The 20,531-nt window shown below is 42.3% G+C and overlaps 1 protein-coding gene across 1 annotated transcript in view; it reads right to left on the reverse strand.

Annotated features, from left to right (window-relative positions):
- Window positions 1–9,362: 9,362 nt before the first annotated feature.
- LOC126141638 (mucin-7-like) overlaps window positions 9,363–20,531 on the reverse strand; it is a 43,840-nt gene continuing 32,671 nt past the window's right edge. Inside the window, exons 2-3 of the mRNA XM_049915276.1 lie at window positions 15,604–15,918; window positions 9,363–9,659 (exon numbers count right to left, since the gene is read on the reverse strand). Of these exons, the coding sequence (XP_049771233.1) occupies window positions 9,363–9,659; window positions 15,604–15,918 (612 nt within the window). The remainder of the gene's footprint in view (window positions 9,660–15,603; window positions 15,919–20,531) is intronic.

Raw genomic sequence — 20,531 nt, forward strand, 5'->3', positions numbered from 1 at the left:
TTCAGGTAAATCTTGAGCTAACGTTCGTCTTATCTGGCCTGATTCTGACATGACCGTGTCTCCTGTTTTTCCAGGGGCTGCCAATATTTCAAAGGTTACATTTTTGACAGTTTCCCTGAGTTCGTTCTTGACCTTGTTTTCTATGAATCTGTCTTTGTTTTTAATCCACTCTTGGTAGTGGTCGGAGAATGCTTCGGCATGTGCCTCTTTATTTCATCCTCTACATTAAGAGTCTCAATCTGTTTGGAAAGATCTTCAACAACATTCTCGATCGTGTCTACTGAGGTTTTAACTCCATTGACCTCATCAGAGATTACATTATAATCTTCTTTTAAGGTCGCAGCTTGTTGATGATATTCCATCACTTTTGAATTTATCTCTCCCTTGGCTACTTCAATTTTTTCATCTAACCGTTTTGAGATCTCCTCTATTTTTGACTCTACTTGTATGTCAATTTCTAACCTCATGGTCGTGATCTGACTACTGATTTGGTTTTGGACATTACCCAACAGGGTATTTAAATCAGCTGTTATGTCTGCCTTTAATTCGGCCTTTACCGAATTTAACCGTGTATTTAGGTCATTTATCTCAGTTAGTGGATCTGTTTTTACTGTATTTATGTCTGTTTTTACTTAATTTATGTTTTCATTAAGATTTGCAAGGATCTGGTCTTTATTACGCCGTCTTTAGACCTTCTCTTCTTCTTCGCGGCCCTTTTCATCTAATTTTTCCTGTTTTTGCCTTTCGAACTTACGTTCCACTATTGCTCAATCATTGCGGCTAAGTCATTTTTTTCAAATGCGGGAATAGTTTGCACACTAGGACCGGCTTCTAAAACTTCAGTCGTCGCTGTTTCTGCCTCCGCTCGTGTACCTATCGTGCGTTTTCGTAATGGATAGTGAGGTCCATTCGCATCACCGCTGTCATCTGCTTTCGTCTGTGTCCGCTGTTTACCATCAACCATGTTCATGAATTATTTGTCAAACGTCAAAATGCTACAGATATTGTTTGTCACTGCCGTCAGTCGTTTGTCTGTGAAGTGGTGCTATGGCTTACTGGGACCGAAGACGAAATTTTAACTCTGGGTAACAACTGACGTTCACGTACGCCAAGAAGACAAGATGGTTCCTACTAATTACAAACAAATGAAATATCACACGTTTTACCAGTTTTGAGCGCAATTATCCGCCATTTCACTGAATTTAACTACATAAGAGTGGACTATGGACAAATTGAAATAAAGCTGTTGCAAGGCAAGGAAACACAGGTTTACGTTCTGATCAACTCGAAAGGTGCTACGTCACTACAAAAGCTTGACTACTGCGTATGAAAATTTCACTTACTATTGGCTGTCTTGATGGCTGTACGGCTGGATACTTGCGTAATTTAGCCTTATCTTATGTCATTCTTCTGAACAGATTAAAGGTTTGTCTCACTTCTCCTTCTCGGTTGTATTGCATCCACATGAAAAACTGAAACAATTATTAGAACAAGCACTGAAAAATTTTAAAAACATTCATGAAATGATTTTTGATCGAGTCCCTGTAGGGCGCCAAGTGTAGCGTTGCTCTTCGGGGGCGAAAAGAAAAAGAATTGTTATTTTATATTTTTTTTAAATGTCGAAAAATTGAGTAATTTGGTGGGCCACTTGGCAACAGAATCAGGGATTGATTACACTATTATAATAACATACGTTGAGCATTAAATACCTGAATAAGAGCAGCATATTGATATATTTGAGATCGTTCGCAAGAAACATTATCATTTCTATGAATTTTTACAGTCGCTATGTGGTCATACCCGAAACAACACTAAGGGACCAGAAGATTTATAGGATTGCAACACTACACAATTAAAAAAAGAGTTGATTCAGAAATAATAGGAAAACGATAATGTTCCTTCTGCCTCATGCTGCGTTCGGTCCATCAGCATGATCGTAATTTCTGGTGATGAACTAACACAAAATAATTATCATTCAAGTAAATAAAGAGATGGAATTCATCAAGGTTAATTTACTAAAATAAGCGCACTTATCTTTAACAAACGTTTTTTTTAATGCTACGTACATTTTCGTATTAAATTACAATAGATGACCATTGTGGTTAAATACTTAATACATAACAGTCAAAATGTCCTCTTGATGCTGTCTGTTCGTAATCAGTTACAAGAAACTACATGTTTTCTGATTGGAAAAATAGCAGTTAGCTATTCACTCAATATTTTCACATAAAATATCAAATACCGATGCGGAACGCAGCAAGCCCGCGTCCGCCTTTCATGGAATACAAACAGTAAAGGGTAAGACGCCCAATGCCTCATTTGTCTTGAAACAACAGAATTCTTTTTTATATAATTAATCGATACATGTACATAGAGATTTACAGGCACCGCTCAAGAACGGCAAAGATACAAAGATAAAGAATAATAGATTCTGTCGCTGCTATGCGGTGGTTCATTTCTTTTACTTTACAATTGTTCGATAACTTCAGGCCATCGGGCGTTTACTATTGAGCGTATGTCTGTGAGGCGAAAATTACTAATATTATAAACTCAACTACAATTCGTCGTAATTCAGACACTTTGCATGAAATATTTGTAAATTAAATACAAGAACCTTGCTAACGAATCAGTGTATCTTTTAGTCAAAACAGGATGATAGATGAGACATGTTTTACAATCTTGAATATGGCTGCAAAGAGCAACTGTAAAGCGATAGTCTTCGAAAGGATGAAAAAATTAGTGGACACAACTGGTTGGCTGATTTTTTTTTCATCCTTTCTAGTAAGACTTTATAGAGATATCCATTCTACTTGTTCTTTCTTTAGAGACCAGCTGAGAACTACTCTTAAGCAATCTTTGCGCTCTCTCCAATACTCCTTTATATGATCACTTTTTTTTTCTTTCCTCACTTCTGCTGCGTCTTTTCATCTGTACTATCTTGGAACTGTTTTGTGCTGGAAACATCCCGAACTCTCATTTTTGTTACTGTAGTTGGGTCTTGAATTTCTTCTTTTTTATGTCAATTTTCTTTGTAGGGTCTCTTACATAGTCATGCTCCACTAGATTTTTTCCCCTCCATTACGTGTAATTATTTTCGTAGGTAGTTCAATTTATCTTTTTCAATATTTACATATTTTGCGCTTAATTCTGATGACGCTGTCTTGTTATTTTCCATGCTCTCGGTTTTTAGGGAGATTATTGACTGAATATTTCTACGTGTTTATGTGTTACACCTACACCATCTGCCAGAATGACCGAATCATCTGCAAACGCTACACAGTCAGTTTTGAGATCACCCCTTTTACAGCCAATTCCCATTCCAGTTTTGAGCATTTCCATTGTATATCCTTCAAATAAATCTTGCATTCAACACTAGCCGCATCTTGCAAACATTTCATCTTCTACAGCAAAGTGCAGGGCAGCAAAATATTGAACAGAGATGACGCAGAAAAACCAATCTTTTTAAAAAATTTAAATCGCTGTCTGCGTTGTGAGATTCTAAATTTGCGCATTCATCTGTCTCATTAATTTAGCAATCATAATTTGCTTACCCAAATAACAAATATATAGTACAGCAGTACATCTTCTATGAAAGTAGCCCTCTGGAAATAAAGATACTGCAACTTTTTTCATGACGGTACACACTGTCCCCAACATATGAAATTGTCGTGCAAGACATTCAGCATCTGTCTCCCATCTTTATCCATGTTACGACCGTTTCCTAATGTTTTATATCGGGATCCCAAGGATAATTCCGGGTGTGTGTCCGCTGATGGCGTAAGTTGATTTTTTTGTGCTGAGATTCGTGTCATTCAAACTACATTTACATCTTTAGATGTACAGACATGTCCCGCAACTGTGTAATGAATGAAAGAGAGTGGTTCAAAAGTCGTTCAAATGGCTCTGAGCACTATGGGACTTAACATCTGAGGCCATCAGGCCCCTATACTTAGAACTACTTAGACCGAACTAACCTAAGGACATCAGACACCTTCAGTTCCGAGGCAGGAGTCGAACCTGCGACCGTAGTAGCAGCGCGGTTCCGGACTGAGCACCTAGAACTGCTCGGCCGCAACGGCCGGCGGGAGAGAGTGCTCTCTATCAGTGCTGGTCACTTCCTTCACAGTTTGACGCGAAAAAGCCAGCAAGTATGAAGTGATTGCTTGTATGGCTCTAGAAGACCACTTGTCTCCTCTTCATTGGTCCCTAAAGTCCTCATTATATCAGACGGCAGTAGAAACGTCCTACAGTCAGCTGCAAATTCTGGTCCTCTGAATCCCCTCAATAGAGTTTTACGAATGGATTGTCTTTCTCGCCTAGCATATAAGCTGATGGGGCATTTCCGTAACGCTCTCGCAATGATATAACCGATCAGTAACATCATGGATTCATGAGGTTGTCTCCATACCCGTACACGTCCATCCGCTTGATACAACTTGAAACGAGTCTCGTTCGACCAGACAACATTACAGTCATCAACAGTCCAATGTCGGTGTTGACGGGCCCAGGCGAGGCGTAAAGCTTCGTGTCGTGCAGTCACCAAGCGTAGACAAGTGGGTTTCCGGCTCCGAATGCCCACATCGATGATGTTTCTTGACTGGTTCGCATGCTGACACTTGTTGATGGCCTAGCATTGAAATCTGCAGCAATTTGTGAAAGGGGTGATCTTCTGTCACATTGAACGATTCTCTTCAGTCATCGTTAGTCCCGTTCTTGCAGGATCTTTTTCCGGCCACGGTGATGTCGGAGATTTGATGGTTTACCGGATTCCTGATATTCACGGTACACCCGTGATGCTGTGTCCCATCGCTCGTGCGCCTACTTTAACTCCACGTTCAAACACACATAAATCTTGACAACCTTCCATTGTAGCAGCAGTAAGCGATCTGACAACTGCGCCAGATACGTGCTGTCATATATAGGCGTTGCCGAGCGCAGCGCCGTATTATGCCTGTTTACGTATCTCTCACAGGGTTGTAGCCTCTCCCCGATGTTATTCAATCTCTATATTGAGCAAGCAGTGAAGAAAACAAAAGAAAAATTCGGAGTAGGTATTAAAATCCATGGAGAAGTAATAAAAACTTTGAGGTTCGCCGATGACATTGTAATTCTGTCAGAGACAGCAAAGGACTTGGAAGAGCAGTTGAACGGAATGGATAGTGTCTTGAAAGGAGGATATAAGACGAACATCAACAAAAGCAAAACAAGGATAATGGAATGTAGTCGAATTGGGTGGCGATGCTGAGGGAATTAGTTTAGGAAATGAGACACTTAAAGTAGTAAAGGAGTTTTGCTATTTGGGGAGCAAAATAACTGATGATGGTCGAAGTAGAGAGGATATAAAATGTAGACTGGCAATGGCAAGGAAAGCATTTCTGAAGAAGAGAAATTTGTTAACATCGAGTATAGATTTAAGTGTCAGGAACTCGTTTCTGAAAGTATTTGTATGGTGTGTAGCCATGTATGGAAGTGAAACATGGACGATCAATAGTTTGGACAAGAACAGAATAGAAGCTTTTGAAATGTGGTGCTACAGAAGAATGCTGAAGATAAGATGGGTAGATCACATAACTAATGAGGAAGTATTGAATAGGATTGGGGAGAAGAGAAGTTTGTGGCACAACTTGACTAGAAGAAGGGATCGGTTGGTAGGACATGTTCTGAGCCATCAAGGGATCACCAGTTTAGTATTGGAGGGCAGCGTGGAGGGTAACAATCGTAGAGGGAGACAAAGAGATGAATACACTAAGCAGATTCAGAAGGATGTAGATTGCTGTAGGTACTGGGAGATGAAGAAGCTTGCACAGGATAGAGTAGCATGGAGAGCTGCATCAAACCAGTCTCAGGACTGAAGACCACAACAACAACAACAACGTATCTCTGTATTTGAATACGCATGCCTGTACCAGTTCTTTCTCGACTCAGTGTACATTTTGTAAGTAGGCTGTTTAGGTTTTTTTAATGGTAACGCCACGTAGCGCTCTGTATGAAAATCACTGGCTGTGCTGTGTGCAGTCTGTGGCTGGGTGGCATTGTTGGAATTTTCCATTGTAGTGTTGGGCAGTTGGCTGTTAACAGCGCGTAGTGTTGCGCAGTTGGAAGTGAGCCGCCAGCAGTGGTGGATGTGGGAAGTGCGATGGCGCATTTTTGAGAGCGAATGATCTGGACAGAGACAGTAACTTTGTAAGACTGGATGTCATGAACTGATATATATAATATGACTTTTGAACAATATTAAGGTAAATACATTGATTTTTCTCTATCAAAATCTTTCATTTGCTAACTATGCCTATCTGTAGTTAGTGCCTTCAGTAGTTTGAATCTTTTATTTAGCTGGCAGTAGTGGCCCTCGCTGTATTGCGGTAGCTTGAGTAACGAAGATTTTTGTGAGGTAAGTGATTTGTGAAACGTATAGGTTAATGTTAATCAGGGCCACTCTTTTGTAGGGATTTTTGAAAGTCAGATTGCGTTGAGCCAAAAATATTGTGTGTCAGTTTAAGCACAGTCATGTATAATTTTTCTAAGGGGACGTTTCAATTTCCGTTATTCTCGTTGTGCTCCCTCTTCTCGCAGTAGTGCAGCATTGTCGTTTGTACTACGTTCTTGCCAACGCCTTTATCAACTGAGAGCTATTAACATTTTTGGCTTATGCTAGTATACACGATTATTCCTTGAACATATTCATCATCAAATTTGTGTTCCGTTTGAAGAAAGAAAACGTAATTGTAAACTGTTAGGCTTTAATCTTTTAAACAGACACGCTCACCAGAATCCTTTCCTATCATCATTTTTGATTCATTAATTTAATTAATAAATTATGTAAGAGGCTAGGGATTCCATGTAGGATTTATTTCAGGGTAATTATAAGACTGCGTTAAGCACCTGTGCAGATTCAATATAAATCCACTTCGGTGCGATTAGGATAACACCGTGATTCAGCCCCCTGGCTTGCATATCAGTTAAGTGTCCCACGATAGCAAGCACGTGGCTAGTTGCCACAGTAAACTACAAGTGAAAAATCACAATCGATAAATAAACCCATAAGAACAAGAATACCAACATGTAAAACAAAACCGCTACGAACTTATGCACCAACCTAATACTTCTCTGCCTTCACTTCTACGAGTACGGGCGCACGCACGGACTGTGTTATTGTTACCAAAATGTTTTCTCTGTGCATAAAATAAAACTTCCCTGCCGTGGCCTGTGTGAAACTTCCTGGCAGAGTAAAAGTGTGTGCTGGGCCAAGACTCGAACTCGAGACCTTTGCCTTTCGTATGAAAGTACCGTACCGACTGAGCTACCCAAGCACGACCGGCGACCCATCCTCACAGCTTCTATTCCGCCAGTACCTCGTCTCTTACCTTACAAACTTCAGAGAAGCTCTGACAAGAAGTTTCACATCAGCATACACTCAGCTGTAGAGTGAAAATTTCGTTATGTTCTGTGTGTTTGCTACAATGATTTGACATAAATAACTCGTACTTACCGTGTCAACATATATTGCATTTACATAAACTGACTAAATTCATTAAAATATATATATATAGGGTGAGTCACCTAACGTTACCGCTGGATATATTTCGTAAACCACATCAAATACTGACGAACCGGATTCCACAGACCGAACGTGAGGAGAGGGGCTAGTGTAATTGGTTAATACAAACCATACAAAAATGCACGGAAGTATGTTTTTTAACACAAACCTACGTTTTTTTAAATGGAACCCCGTTAGTTTTGTTAGCACATCTGGACATATAAACAAATACGTAATCAGTGCCGTTTGTTGCATTGTAAAATGTTAATTAAATCCGGAGACATTGTAACCTAAAGTTGACGCTTGAGTACCAATCCTCCGCTGTTCGATCGTGTGTATCGGAGAGCACCGAATTACGTAGGGATCCAAAGGGAACGGTGATGGACCTGAGGTACAGAAGAGACTGGAACAGCACATTACGTCCACATGCTAACACCTTTTTATTGGTCTTTTTCACTGACGCACATGTACATTACCGTGAGGGGTGAGGTACACGTACACACGTGGTTTCCGTTTTGAATTACGGAGTGGAATAGAGCGTGTCCCGACATGTCAGGCCAACAGATGTTCAATGTGGTGGCCATCATTTGCTGCACACAATTGCAATCTCTGGCGTAATGAATGTCGTACACGCCGCAGTACATCGGGTGTAACGTCGCCGCAGGCTGCCACAATACGTTGTTTCATATCCTCTGGGGTTGTAGGCACATCACGGTACACATTCTCCTTTAACGTACCCCACAGAAAGAAGTCCAGAGGTGTAAGATCAGGAGAACGGGCTGGCCAATTTATGCGTCCTCCACGTCCTATGAAACGCCCGTCGAACATCCTGTCAAGGGTCAGCCTAGTGTTCATTGCGGAATGTGCAGGTGCACCATCATGCTGATACCACATACGTCGACGCGTTTCCAGTGGGACATTTTCGAGCAACGTTGGCAGATCATTCTGTAGAAGCGCGATGTATGTTGCAGTGCTCTCCGATACACACGATCGAACAGCGGAGGAGTGGTACTCAAGCGTCAACTTTAGGTTACAATATCTCCGGATGTAATTAACATTTAACAATGCAACAAACGGCACTGATTACTTATTTGTTTATATGTTCAGATGTGCTAACAAAACTAACGTGGTTCCATTTAAAGAAACGTAGGTTTGTGTTAAAGAACATACTTCCGTGCATTTTTGTATGGTTTGTGTGGTGTCACCGCCAGACACCACACTTGCTAGGTGGTAGCTTTAAATCGGCCGCGGTCCATTAGTACATGTCGGACCCGCGTGTCGCCACTGTCAGTAATTGCAGACCGAGCGCCACCACACGGCAGGTCTTGAGAGACGTACTAGCACTCGCCCAGTTGTACGACGACTTTGCTAGCGACTACACTGACGAAGCCTTTCTCTCATTTGCCGAGAGACAGTTAGAATAGCCTTCAGCTAAGTCCATGGCTACGACCTAGCAAGGCGCCATTAACCATTTCTAGAGAGAGTCTCACTTGTATCATCCAGAAAGCTGTATACACATGATGGATTAAAGTTAAGTATTCCAGCAGCTACGTACTTTTCTTTATAGCATTCATTACGTATCCTGTTCCAGACCTCACCTCAGTCTGCGTTAGATTATAGCGTGCATTTCGGCCTCCTCTAACTACAAGGTGTTGGCACATCTGCCAACACATCAGTTTGTATTAAACAATTACACTAGCCCCTCTCCTCACGTTTGGTCTGTGGAATCGGTTCGTCAGTATTTGATGTAGTTTACGAAATATATCCAGCGGTAACGTTAGGTGACTCACCCTATATATATATATATATATGGGTTTGGATACATTCAGGCTGCATTTTCAAGGTGTTCCCATTTTGCCAACCCAGCGCAAAGTGCTGTGACGCACGCGTAAGTCGGGCGTAATGCAGAGTGAAGCACGGCGCGGGAGAGCGGGGGTCCGCCGCATGAGAACGCCTTCCCGGAGGCGACGGAATTTGTGCGGCGCTGCGGCGCTGATGGATGAGGCGGCAGCGAGACCTGGCGGCCGCGCCACCCAGCTGCAGGTAGCACCGTAGGAGGCAGACCGGCAGCGGCCGGCTCTGACGTGCTGTAGCGGACGGGGCGCGGCGAAGGGGTCAGAGTCTAGTGGGGTGACCGCTCGTTTCATATAGAGCCAACACTGTGCATTTACCTCGTCTTCAAACTGGGGATGCCTCCAAGAAGTCGTGTGTGTGTGTGTGTGTGTGTGTGTGTGTGTGTGTCTGTGTGTGTGTGTTGGGTTTTGGCAAACAGCTCTTTAGAAATTAAACCACCGATTTGTGTCCGAATTTTCAGACGGAAATGAGATGTGGGAAATCAACAACCGGGTAGCAAAGAACCAGCATTAGGTTTAATTTTGCATAAAAAAAGAAGGATTTGAGCGCCTGAAATTAAACAGACAATTAAGAAAGGTTTAATTAATGATTTGATAGAAAAGTACACAATGGATATATTTCTCCGAATTTTTAGAATTAAGTGAGGAGTGAGAAACAGACAACTGAGTATCTAACCGACCAGCTTGAGGTCTAGTTTATAAAAAAGCACTTGAAAGTAAACACGGTATTCAGGAAGAACTAAATTGGTTATTTAGATAAGACTGAGATTTCTCGAACAGCCGCTGCTAGTATCAAAGAGTTCATCTTTCTAATGCCTAGCTATTTTGCGTATAAAATATTGAATTGGTGTTATATTAAAGTCAACAACAAAAATTTAAATAAAGAAACTAAAGGAAAAGAGCCAGTCTGTGAAATGGTTTGGCCAAAATTAAGAAATAAAATACATCAGAAGAGCTTTTGGCGCATCTTTGAATTGAGTACAGCAAATGAGTTGCTTATTGAGAATTTAATGTTCAGTATTTATCTTAGAATTTTGAAGATTACTGCAGGCTAACTGACTGGTGGGTAATGTGAACCGTACGAACTCAGTTTTAGTACATGAGTGCTATTATCATTTAAAGGAGTGTCAAATGTTTATCTAATATGTGTTATTTCTTACTTTCAGACAAATTATTTCATGTAACATGTCACTTTTTTTTAAGTTACTTTATCGTTTCCTACAGGGTGAACAAAATAAAACTGGCTCAGTAAATACACTCCTAGACGAAAGAAAACGACACACCATAAAGGAATTATTTGAGTGGGACGGATATCGGTTGATATGATGTACAGGTACAGACAAATACGATTATAAGTTCAGAAAATTTTGATGATTTACTGCAGGAAAAGTTCTTCACAAATCAAGCAAGACAATAATATTTTCGTCCACCTATGGCCCTTATGCAAGCAGTTATTCAGCTCGGCATTGATTGACTTGTTAGATATCCTCTAGAGGGATATCGTGCCAAATTCTATCCAATAGGCGCTTTAGATCGTCAAAATTTCGAGCTGATTGGAGGGCCCTGTTCAAATGGTTCAAATGGCTCTGAGCACTATGGGACTTAACTTCTGAGGTCATCTGTCCCCTAGAACTTAGAACTACTTAAACCTAACTAACCTAAGGACGTCACACACGTCCATGCCCGAGGCAGGATTCGAATCTGCGACCGTAGCGGTCGCGCGGTTCCAGATTGTAGAGCTTAAAACCGCTCGGCCACCACGGCCGGCGAGGGCCCTATCCGCAACGCTCCAAAGTTCTTAACTGGCGAGAGGTCCGGACACCTTCCTGGCCAACTTAGCGTCTGAAAAACACGAAGACAAGCAGAAGAAACTCTCTCCGTATGCGTGTGGGAATTATATTGCCACGAAGGGCATTAAAACAACGAATAGCATATCGTGCTAATGTGCCATGGCTGGCAACAGAATGGGCCCTGGTACAAACAGAAATAGCATCCCAGACCATCACTTCTGGGTGACGGACCGTATGACAGGTGATGATCAGGTTGGTATCCCACAGCTGTCCAGGATGTCCCCAGACACTTCCTCAATCTGGAATATTTCGCTGGAGTAGAACTGTCTTCAGTAATGAGTCCTGCTTCGAACAGAGCCCAAATGACTAGCAAAGACGTGTCTGGAAACCATCACAGGTAGCGGTGGCTGTGTCCCACCGTACGGCACAAGAAGCAGGAAGGATGCTCTGAGGCGCCACTTCATTTGAGGGCAGGACCCCTTTGGTTGTCATCTGTGGCACCGTTACAACATAGCGGTACGTCGACGATATTCTACGGCTCCTTCTCTTTGCCTTCTTGGTATGCCAGCCTCGACTTACATTTAAGAAAATATAATGTTCACCCACACAAGAAGAGTTTAGATGGCTTGTCTTCGTGCTTCCCGCGCCATATAAGTCCGCAGGACCTCTCCCCAATTGAGAACGATTGGAGCATTATGGATGGGACCATCCAGCTAGCCTGTTATTTTGACGATCTAACGAGCTATTTGGGCAGAATCTGGCACTACATGCCTCAAGAGGTCATCCAACAAGACCCTCAGTCAATGACAAGCCGAATAAACGCTTGAATAAAGCCTGAAGGTGGATCAACACGTTATTCACTTGCTCAATTTGTGATGCTCTTACTCTTGGCTAAATCATTTAATTTTTCTCACATTGCAATGTCTTAAAATGTATTTGTAGTAAGACTGGAGCGGTAATGACCCTTGTTAATGATATGACAGAACATGTCATCCTCAAAGAGAGATGAATACAAAAATGTAACAAAAATAATTACTTAAAAATAATAGATTTCAGATATCTCTCGTCCTTTTTAAATTTAAAAAGGGCGACTGATAGCTGAAATCTATTATTTACAAGTCAATATAACAACCGCTGAGTGCGACAGGCTTCTGAATGGAAGGTAAGCTGACCTGATGAAAAATAATCAGTCTAGACAGCAAATTCTCGCCATCTTAAAAATAAACAGCATTTACGATCTCGACTAATTATTTTTTTACATTAAGTACCGAGGTCACTAGCATAATTGACTGGATATTAGAAAATCTGAGCAGTCGTAAACAGAAAAATATTAGTTGTTTTTTTTGTGTATTTATTCCAAATGACATGTTTCAGGCTCTGCCCGTCATCAGATTTCCTGATGTAAACAATATAATAAATAATTATTTATTACAGTTTTGAATTTTTTAACACCAAATGTTAACAAAAAAAGCAAAATCAAACTAAATGTGGGAACCAATATAGCAAAAACAGCTATGGCAGCTTGTTCCTTACTAGTACAATCACGGATCAATAGTTGTGACATATAATTTAAACTTGGAAAATGGGAATGTTGGTCGTGATAAGGACTACGAAACACAGCTACTTCAGTGGGCTGGCAGTTGCTAGGTTAACCACGTGATGCAACAGGGCACCACTTCACGTCGTTATGGCTGTGCAAATGCCTACTTGTTCACTAAAAATTAAAACAGTGACCAATAACAACTAAAAGGATATGTTGTGTGGCTACATAGAGGCACATTAAAACACTGATCGCAGCACTAAAAATGTCCAAGAATATCTTGTCTTGGAAAGACATGACTTGTCGAAGATTACAAAAGGATTTGTTTGGATTTGCAATTACACTTCCTTGTTTTCGTCAAACAAAAAATCTTAACACATATGTCCCATCCTATGGTTTATTAGTGTGGCTATCCATATGCCAAAATGTTTACTGCCTGTTGTTGTTGTTGGATGTTGTTGTCGTCTTCAGTCCAGAGACTGGTTTCATGCAGCTCTCCATGCTACTCTATCCTTTGCCAGCCTCTTCATCTCCGAATAACTACTGCAACCTACCTCCTTCTAAATCTGCTTAGTGTTTTCATCTCTTGGTCTCCCTGTACGATTTTCATCTTCCACGCTGCACTCCAATACTAAATTGGTGATCCCCTGATGTATCAGCACGTGTCCTACCAACCGATCCCGTATTGTAGTCAAGTTGTGCCACAAATTCCTCTTCTCTCCAATTCAGTTCAGTATTTTCCCATTAGTTACATGATGCATCCATCTAATCTTCAGCATTTGGAAACTTTATATTCTCTTCTTGTCTATACTATTTGTCATCTATTTTTCACTTCCATACATGGCTACACTCGATGTAAATACTTTCAGAAAATACTTCCTGACACTTATTTCTATACTCCATATTAACACATTTCTGTTCTTTGGAAACGTTCTCCTTGCCATAGCAAAACTATATTTTATGTCCTCTCTACTTCGATCATCATCAGTTATTTTTCTCCCCAAATAGCATCTTATATGTGTCATTTCCTATTTCCTGTTAAAACCGTAAATCACAATAACAAAAATACATGTAGTGTGTCTGTACGTAAGCACAATAACAGAAGCATCACTGTAGTACATGGGCGCGAGATTGAGACTGTAGCAAAGGGCTACCGAGCTACAGAAAAGTGGTTACGGAAGCTATCATAGCCTTTACGTGCCTCTCACAACAAACCGTCCAGTTAAGAGTTAACAAAATACAGTAATTAGAGTAAAGTGGAACTGACTTACGTGAGTCCGAATACTGAGGTAAATTATACACTACTGCCCATTAAAATTGCTACACCACGAATATGACGTGCTACAGACGCTAAATTTAACCTACAGGAAGAAGATGCTGTGATACGCAAATGATTAGCTTTCAGAGCATTCACACAAGGTTGGCGCCGGTGGCGACACCTACAGCATGCTGACATGAGGGAAGTTTCCAACTGACTTCCCATACACAAACAGCAGTTGACCGGCGTTGCCCGGTGAAACGTTGTTGTGATGCCTCGTGTAAGGAGGAGAAATGCGTACCATCACGTTTCCGACTTTGATAAAGGTTGGATTGTAGCCTATGGCGATTGCGGTTTATCTTATCGCGACACTGCTGCTCGCGTTGGTCGAGATCCAATGACTGTTAGCAGAATATGGAATCGGTGGGTTCAGGAGGGTAATACGGAAAGCCATGCTGGATCCCAACCGCCTCGTATCACTAGCAGTCGAGATGACAGGCATCTCATCCGCATGGCTGTAACGGATCGTGCAGCCACGTCTCGATCCCTGAGTCAACGAATGGGGACGTTTGCAAGACAACAACCATCTGCATGAACAGTTCGACGACGTTTGGAGCAGCAGCGACTATCAGCTCGGAGACCATAGCTGCTGTTACCCTTGACGCTGCATCACAAACAGCAGCGCCTGCGATGGCGTAATCAACGACGAACCTGCGTGCACGAATGGCAAAACGTTATTTTTTCGGATGAATCCAGGTTCTGTTTAGAGCGTCATGATGGTCGAAAGCGTGTTTGGCGACATCGCGGTGAACGCACATTGGAAGCGTGTATTCGTCATTGCCATACTGGCGTATCACCCGGCGCGATGTTATGGGGTGCCATTGGTTACACATCTCGGTCACCTCTGGTTCGCACTGACGGCACTTTGAACAGTGGATGTTACATTTCAGATGTGTTACGACCCGTGGCTCTGCCCTTCATTCGATCCCTGCGAAACCCTACATTTCAGCAGGATAATGCACGACCGCAGTTGCAGGTCCTGTACGGGCCTTTCTGGATACAGAAAATGTTCGACTGCTGCCCTGGCCAGCACATTCTGCAGATCTCTCACCAATTGAAAACGTCTGGTCAATGGTGGCCGAGGAGCTGGCTCGTCACAATACGCCAGTCAGTACTCTTGATGAACTATGGTATCGTGTTGAAGCTGCATGGGCAGCTGTACCTGTACACGCCATTCAAGCTGTGACTCAATGCCCAGGCGTATCAAGGCCATTATTACGACCAGAGGTGGTTGTTCTGGGTACTGATTTCTCAGGATCTGTGCACCCAAACTGCGTGAAAATCTAATCACATGTCAGTTCCAGTATAATATATTTGTCCAATGAATGCCCGTTTATCATCTGAATTTCTTCTTGGTGTAGCAATTTTAATGGCCAGTACTGTAGAAGGGACGGCTAATAAGATACTATTTTACTTTTTAATATTATCTAGGCTATTCAGTTACCTAACTACTATCAACCTGTCTGTAATAGTTTTAATCTGTTCTGTAATGATTTGCGAAACAGTAGCGTGCCTTTATGAAAACACTGTGCTTTCGCCACGTCGCAGCCGGGACTGAAACAGACAGGCAGGCAGGCGACGCGTGAGGCCGACACGTGCGGATCGCGACGCCGCCCCCGCCGCGTGGGACGAGCCCGCGACGTCGCCGCGGCGCCGCGTGACGCCTGGCGTGACTCGGCGCCCGGGGGCGGCGTCGGGCGCGACTTGGCGCCTGGGGGTGGCGCCGGAGACGCCTCGCGGCGTGCCGACCGGAGAGACGGATTTACAGCGCTCGGCGGGGGGGCCACCGCGTTTAATTTGGGCAGGTGGGCGCCGCCGCGCCGCGCTGCGCCGCGCTGCATTCCTCTCGCAGGGCCAGCCCGCACCGCCACGTCGGCCAGCTGCGCATTAATTTTCCGGCAGATTAAGGGCGGCTCCAGTCCGACCCATTAGCACTGCGGAGAGGGCCGCGCAGCACTTCCACAGGACGCTCGCTCGACGTGCTGTGCACAGTACCGACCAGCAAAGTTGTAACGCCTACGCTCGAGGGCACGTTAACTCTTTAAAGCCTGTACTATGGTACGTTGACGGGCTTCACCTTATAAGAAAGGATTTTAGTAAATATGTAGACCGCGTGAACCTGAATGGAGGCAAAATCAGACTTACACCCACTCATTAACAACAACGATACGTCAAGCAAGTCTAAAGTGCAACTACACGTTAGGACAGACAAGAAACAACACAGGAGATGCTACCAATTGTTAATAATACGGTCGCCAGTCTAATTAGGCATTAACTGAGTTTCTTCCCTGTACAAGAGGAAGTACGTTCAAGTGTAACAACACGTAGTAATACTGCATTATATGGTAAATTTTAGAACCAGAAAAATCTACTGAACTAATATTTTCACTTTCTGTACTAATATGGACAAGCTATAAATACACAACATTGCACTATAATGTTTACTACAAACTGCGTTTTGTCTATTGATCCGACAGAAATCGGGCATAGGTTACCCTAGAAATAGCACTTTTGAAACACACATACAATGTTAATTTTAAGAAGGGTAAAACACTGATAAATTTAGGTTTTATATTGACTTTAACTTTACTGGCCAAATCAGTTCAGTACACTTCAGAATTCAAATGAATAGAAAAGAAAAAAGGGGTGGGGGAGACCCTGAAACTGTTATGATCACTGTAGTGAAAGATTTATCACTGAAAACATTAAGCATTCAAGATTTCCAATATATGCGTTACTACTCTTTTTGCCTTATTTCCTGCTCATTTAACTACCGTTATTTTTGTCTCAATTTAAATAAACTTCATTACTAAACCAATTTCAACATTATCTTCCAACTTTGTTATACCTATATTATTCGTCCAGTATTCATTAACAACAAAGTTCTTCAAACATCATTCTAACATTGATAGGTCTGCAGGTAATTATTATTAACATAAACTTTAAATCTTCATCTTGGGACACTCGGATTGCACAACATGTGGAAAGGACCCTGTCTAGGTTAGTTGTGACGATAATTAATTGATAGGACAGTTCTGGTAAAATTTAAGTTGTTATTGAACAGTATGTAGCAAAAGTGACACTGGTCCACACGAATACAGTACTGAAAGTTTCAACCTGTTCGTATCGATGAGGCGGTCGGCAGGCAGCGAGATGGCGAGGCACAAAGCACACGTGCAATTACAGCAATGGCTCATGAAATATCGGCACTTTACTTCTTCATGGCGTCGCAATGCTTGTCCGTTTAGTGCCTATAGAATATTGTCATGCTGTATAGACGTCGGAAACAGCGCATCCGAGGCTCAACGAAACCACTTTTTCCAGGAGAGCCTCCTCGATCCAGCACGTGTTTTTCAGATCGATGCCCAACTCCGACTACTACTGCTGATCCTGTTGTGCCGTGCAGCGCCCGTGTGCATTTTCCCGCGCTCGCCTGCCTCCACCTTTTCCTGCTCCCCTACAGACAGGGTATTCACCAAAGGTTTTACATTCCACTTTTCTAACACATTGCCTACGTATGGACCAGGCGTACAAATACAACTTTCACATCTTACAATAGTTTCAACCTTAGTTCCACTTCCCTTCGATTACAACATTACTTGAAATTGAACATAAACATTAAGTTTCACATCGAAAATTGTTTACAGGTGCTTTAACATAATGGTATGAAACAAAAAAGAAATGAAATCAGAACATCGATTAGGCTAATTTATTGAAGTTCAGGGGAAAAATTTATTATAAGTACAATAGTATAGTGTTATTGTTGTTACAAAGTGTCTGAGCTAGGGAAGGCGCCGTGCACCATCACATCTTATCCATACAGTACACTGGTGTCCGAACTTGAAGCAACAACGGAAAGTTTTTCCAAGGTTGCGTTTATTTTGCCACAGAACAGTATAAAACAGTATAAAAAAGTATTTGTATGGAGTGTAGCCATGTACGGAAGTGAAACATGGACTATAAATAGTTTGGACAGGAAGAGAACAGAAGCTTTGGAAATGTGGTGCTACAGAAGAATGCTGAAGGTTAGATGGGTGGATTACATAATTAATGAGGAGGTACTGAATAAGATTGGGGAGAAGAGAAGTTTGTGGCACAACTTGACGAGAAGAAGGAACCGGTTGGTAGGACATGTTCTGAGACATCAAGGGATCACAAATTTAGCATTGGAGGGCAGCGTGGAGGGTAACAATCGTAGAGGGAGACAAAGAGATGAATACACTAAGCAGATTCAGAAGGATGTAGGTTGCAGTAGGTACTGGGAGATGAAGAACCTTCAACAGGATAGGGTAGCATGGAGAGCTGCATTAAACCAGTCTCAGGTCTGAAGACCACAGCAACAACAACACAGTATAGACAGGAGATAGTATAGTGAAAACAATGTAAAGAAAACAGAACGCAAACAATTTTAACATGCATAACGGTAGACAAAAATGTTCTTCTTTATTTCCAACTTATCGGATCTGCACACACAAACCGACAACTGGTTAGTGTTCTCAGTATGGGGATCCAGTACTAGAACCAGAATTTACAAGAGCTTCGGAGGACTTAAGATCATATAAGGCAGAAGGGATGGATAACATTCTATCAGAATTTCTAAAATCAATGGGGGAAGTGGCGACAAAACGACTATTCACATCGGTGTGCAGAATGGCGACATACCATCTGACTTTCGGAAAAATATCGTCCACCCACTTGCGCAGACTGCGAGAGCCGACAAGTGCCAGAATTTTCTCACAATCAGCTTATTAGCTCATGCGTCTAAGTTGTTGACAAGAATAATACACAGAAGAATGGAAAGGAAAACTGAAGATAGAGGTCTATCAGTCTGGCTTCGGGGAAGGTAAAGGCACCAGAGAGGCAGTTCTCACGTTGCAGTTGATAATGGTAGCAAGACTGAAGAAAAACCAACACGCGTTCATAGGATATGTAGACCTGGAAGAAGTGGTCGAAAATGTAAAATGGTGCAAGATTTTAAACTCTGAGGAAAATAGGGGGCCGGCCGCGGTGGTCTCGCGGTTCTAGGCGCTCAGTCCGGTACCGCGCGACTGCTACGGTCGCAGGTTCGAATCCTGCCTCGGGCATCGATGTGTGTGATGTCCTTAGGTTAGTTAGGTTTAAGTAGTTCTAAGTTCTAGGAGACTGCTGACCACAGATGTTAAGTCCCATAGTGCTCAGAGCCGTTTTTGAAAATAGGGGTAAGCTGTAGAGAGAGATGGGTCATATACAAAATGTACAACAGCCATGAGGGAATAATAAGAGTGGACGACCAAGAACGAAGTGCTCGCATTAAAAAGGGCGTAAGACAAAGATGTAGCCTTTCTCCCCTACTCTTCAATCTGTACATCGAAGAAGCAATGATGGAAATAAAAGAAAGGTTCAGGATTGGAATTAAAATTCAAGGTGAAAGGACATCAATGATACGATTCGCTGGTGACATTGCTATCCTGAGTGAAAGTGAAAAAGAACTACATGATCTGCTGCACGGAATGACCAGTCTAATGAGTACAGAGTATGGACTGAGAGTAAATCGAAGAAGACGAAGGTAATGAGAAGGAGCAGAAATGAGAACAGCGAGAAACTCAACATCAAGATTGATGGTCACAAAGAAGATGAAGTTAACGAATTCTGCTACCTTGGCAGCAAAATAACCAATGACGGACGAAGTAACGAGGACATCAAAAGCAGACTAGCAATGGCAAACAGGGCATTCCTGGCTAAGAGAAGTCTACTAGTATCAAACATAGGCCTTAATTTGATGAAGAAATGTCTGAGAATGTACGTCTGGAGTACAGCATTGTGTGGTAGTCAAACATGGAGTGGGGGAAAACCGGAACAGAAGAGAATCAAAGTATTTGAGATGTGGTGCTACAGACCAATGTTGAAAATTAGGTGGACTCATAAGGTAAGGAATGAGGAGGTTCTGCACAGAATTGGAGAGGAAAGGAATATGTGGAAAACACTGACAAGGAGAAGGAACAGAATGTTAAAACGTGAGGGAACGACTTCCATGGCACTAAATGGTACTGTAGAGGGCAAAAACTGTAGAGGAAGACAGAGATGGAATACACCCAGCAAATAATTGAGGACGTAGCTTGCAAGTGCTACTCAGAGATGAAGAGGTTAGCACAGGAAAGGAATTCGGGGCGGGCTGCATCAAACCAGTCAGTAGACTGATGACCCTGTAAGGTGGCAGCTTGAATGAAATGTTAATTTCACACCTTAAATCAGATTTTATGCATCGTAACAAGTAGAGGGATATGTCACCTGACATAGTTCAGTGATAGTGAGCAGATTTATGTATCAAAATGTACAGTAGGTAATGCCAAAAGGGATGACACTCGATTCGACGGTATTAACACACCGAACCCGAATCCTGCATGCCATTGAGCAAAAGGTGAAAAGAGCTGCTGGAAGAACTGGAAGAAACGTTTTAGTTTGGGGGCAGACGCGAGTTGCGCCATCACACCCCACATACAACGAAGGGCTTCTA

The sequence above is a fragment of the Schistocerca cancellata genome, unplaced genomic scaffold (assembly GCF_023864275.1).
Source record: "Schistocerca cancellata isolate TAMUIC-IGC-003103 unplaced genomic scaffold, iqSchCanc2.1 HiC_scaffold_732, whole genome shotgun sequence".
NCBI lineage: Eukaryota > Metazoa > Arthropoda > Insecta > Orthoptera > Acrididae > Schistocerca > Schistocerca cancellata.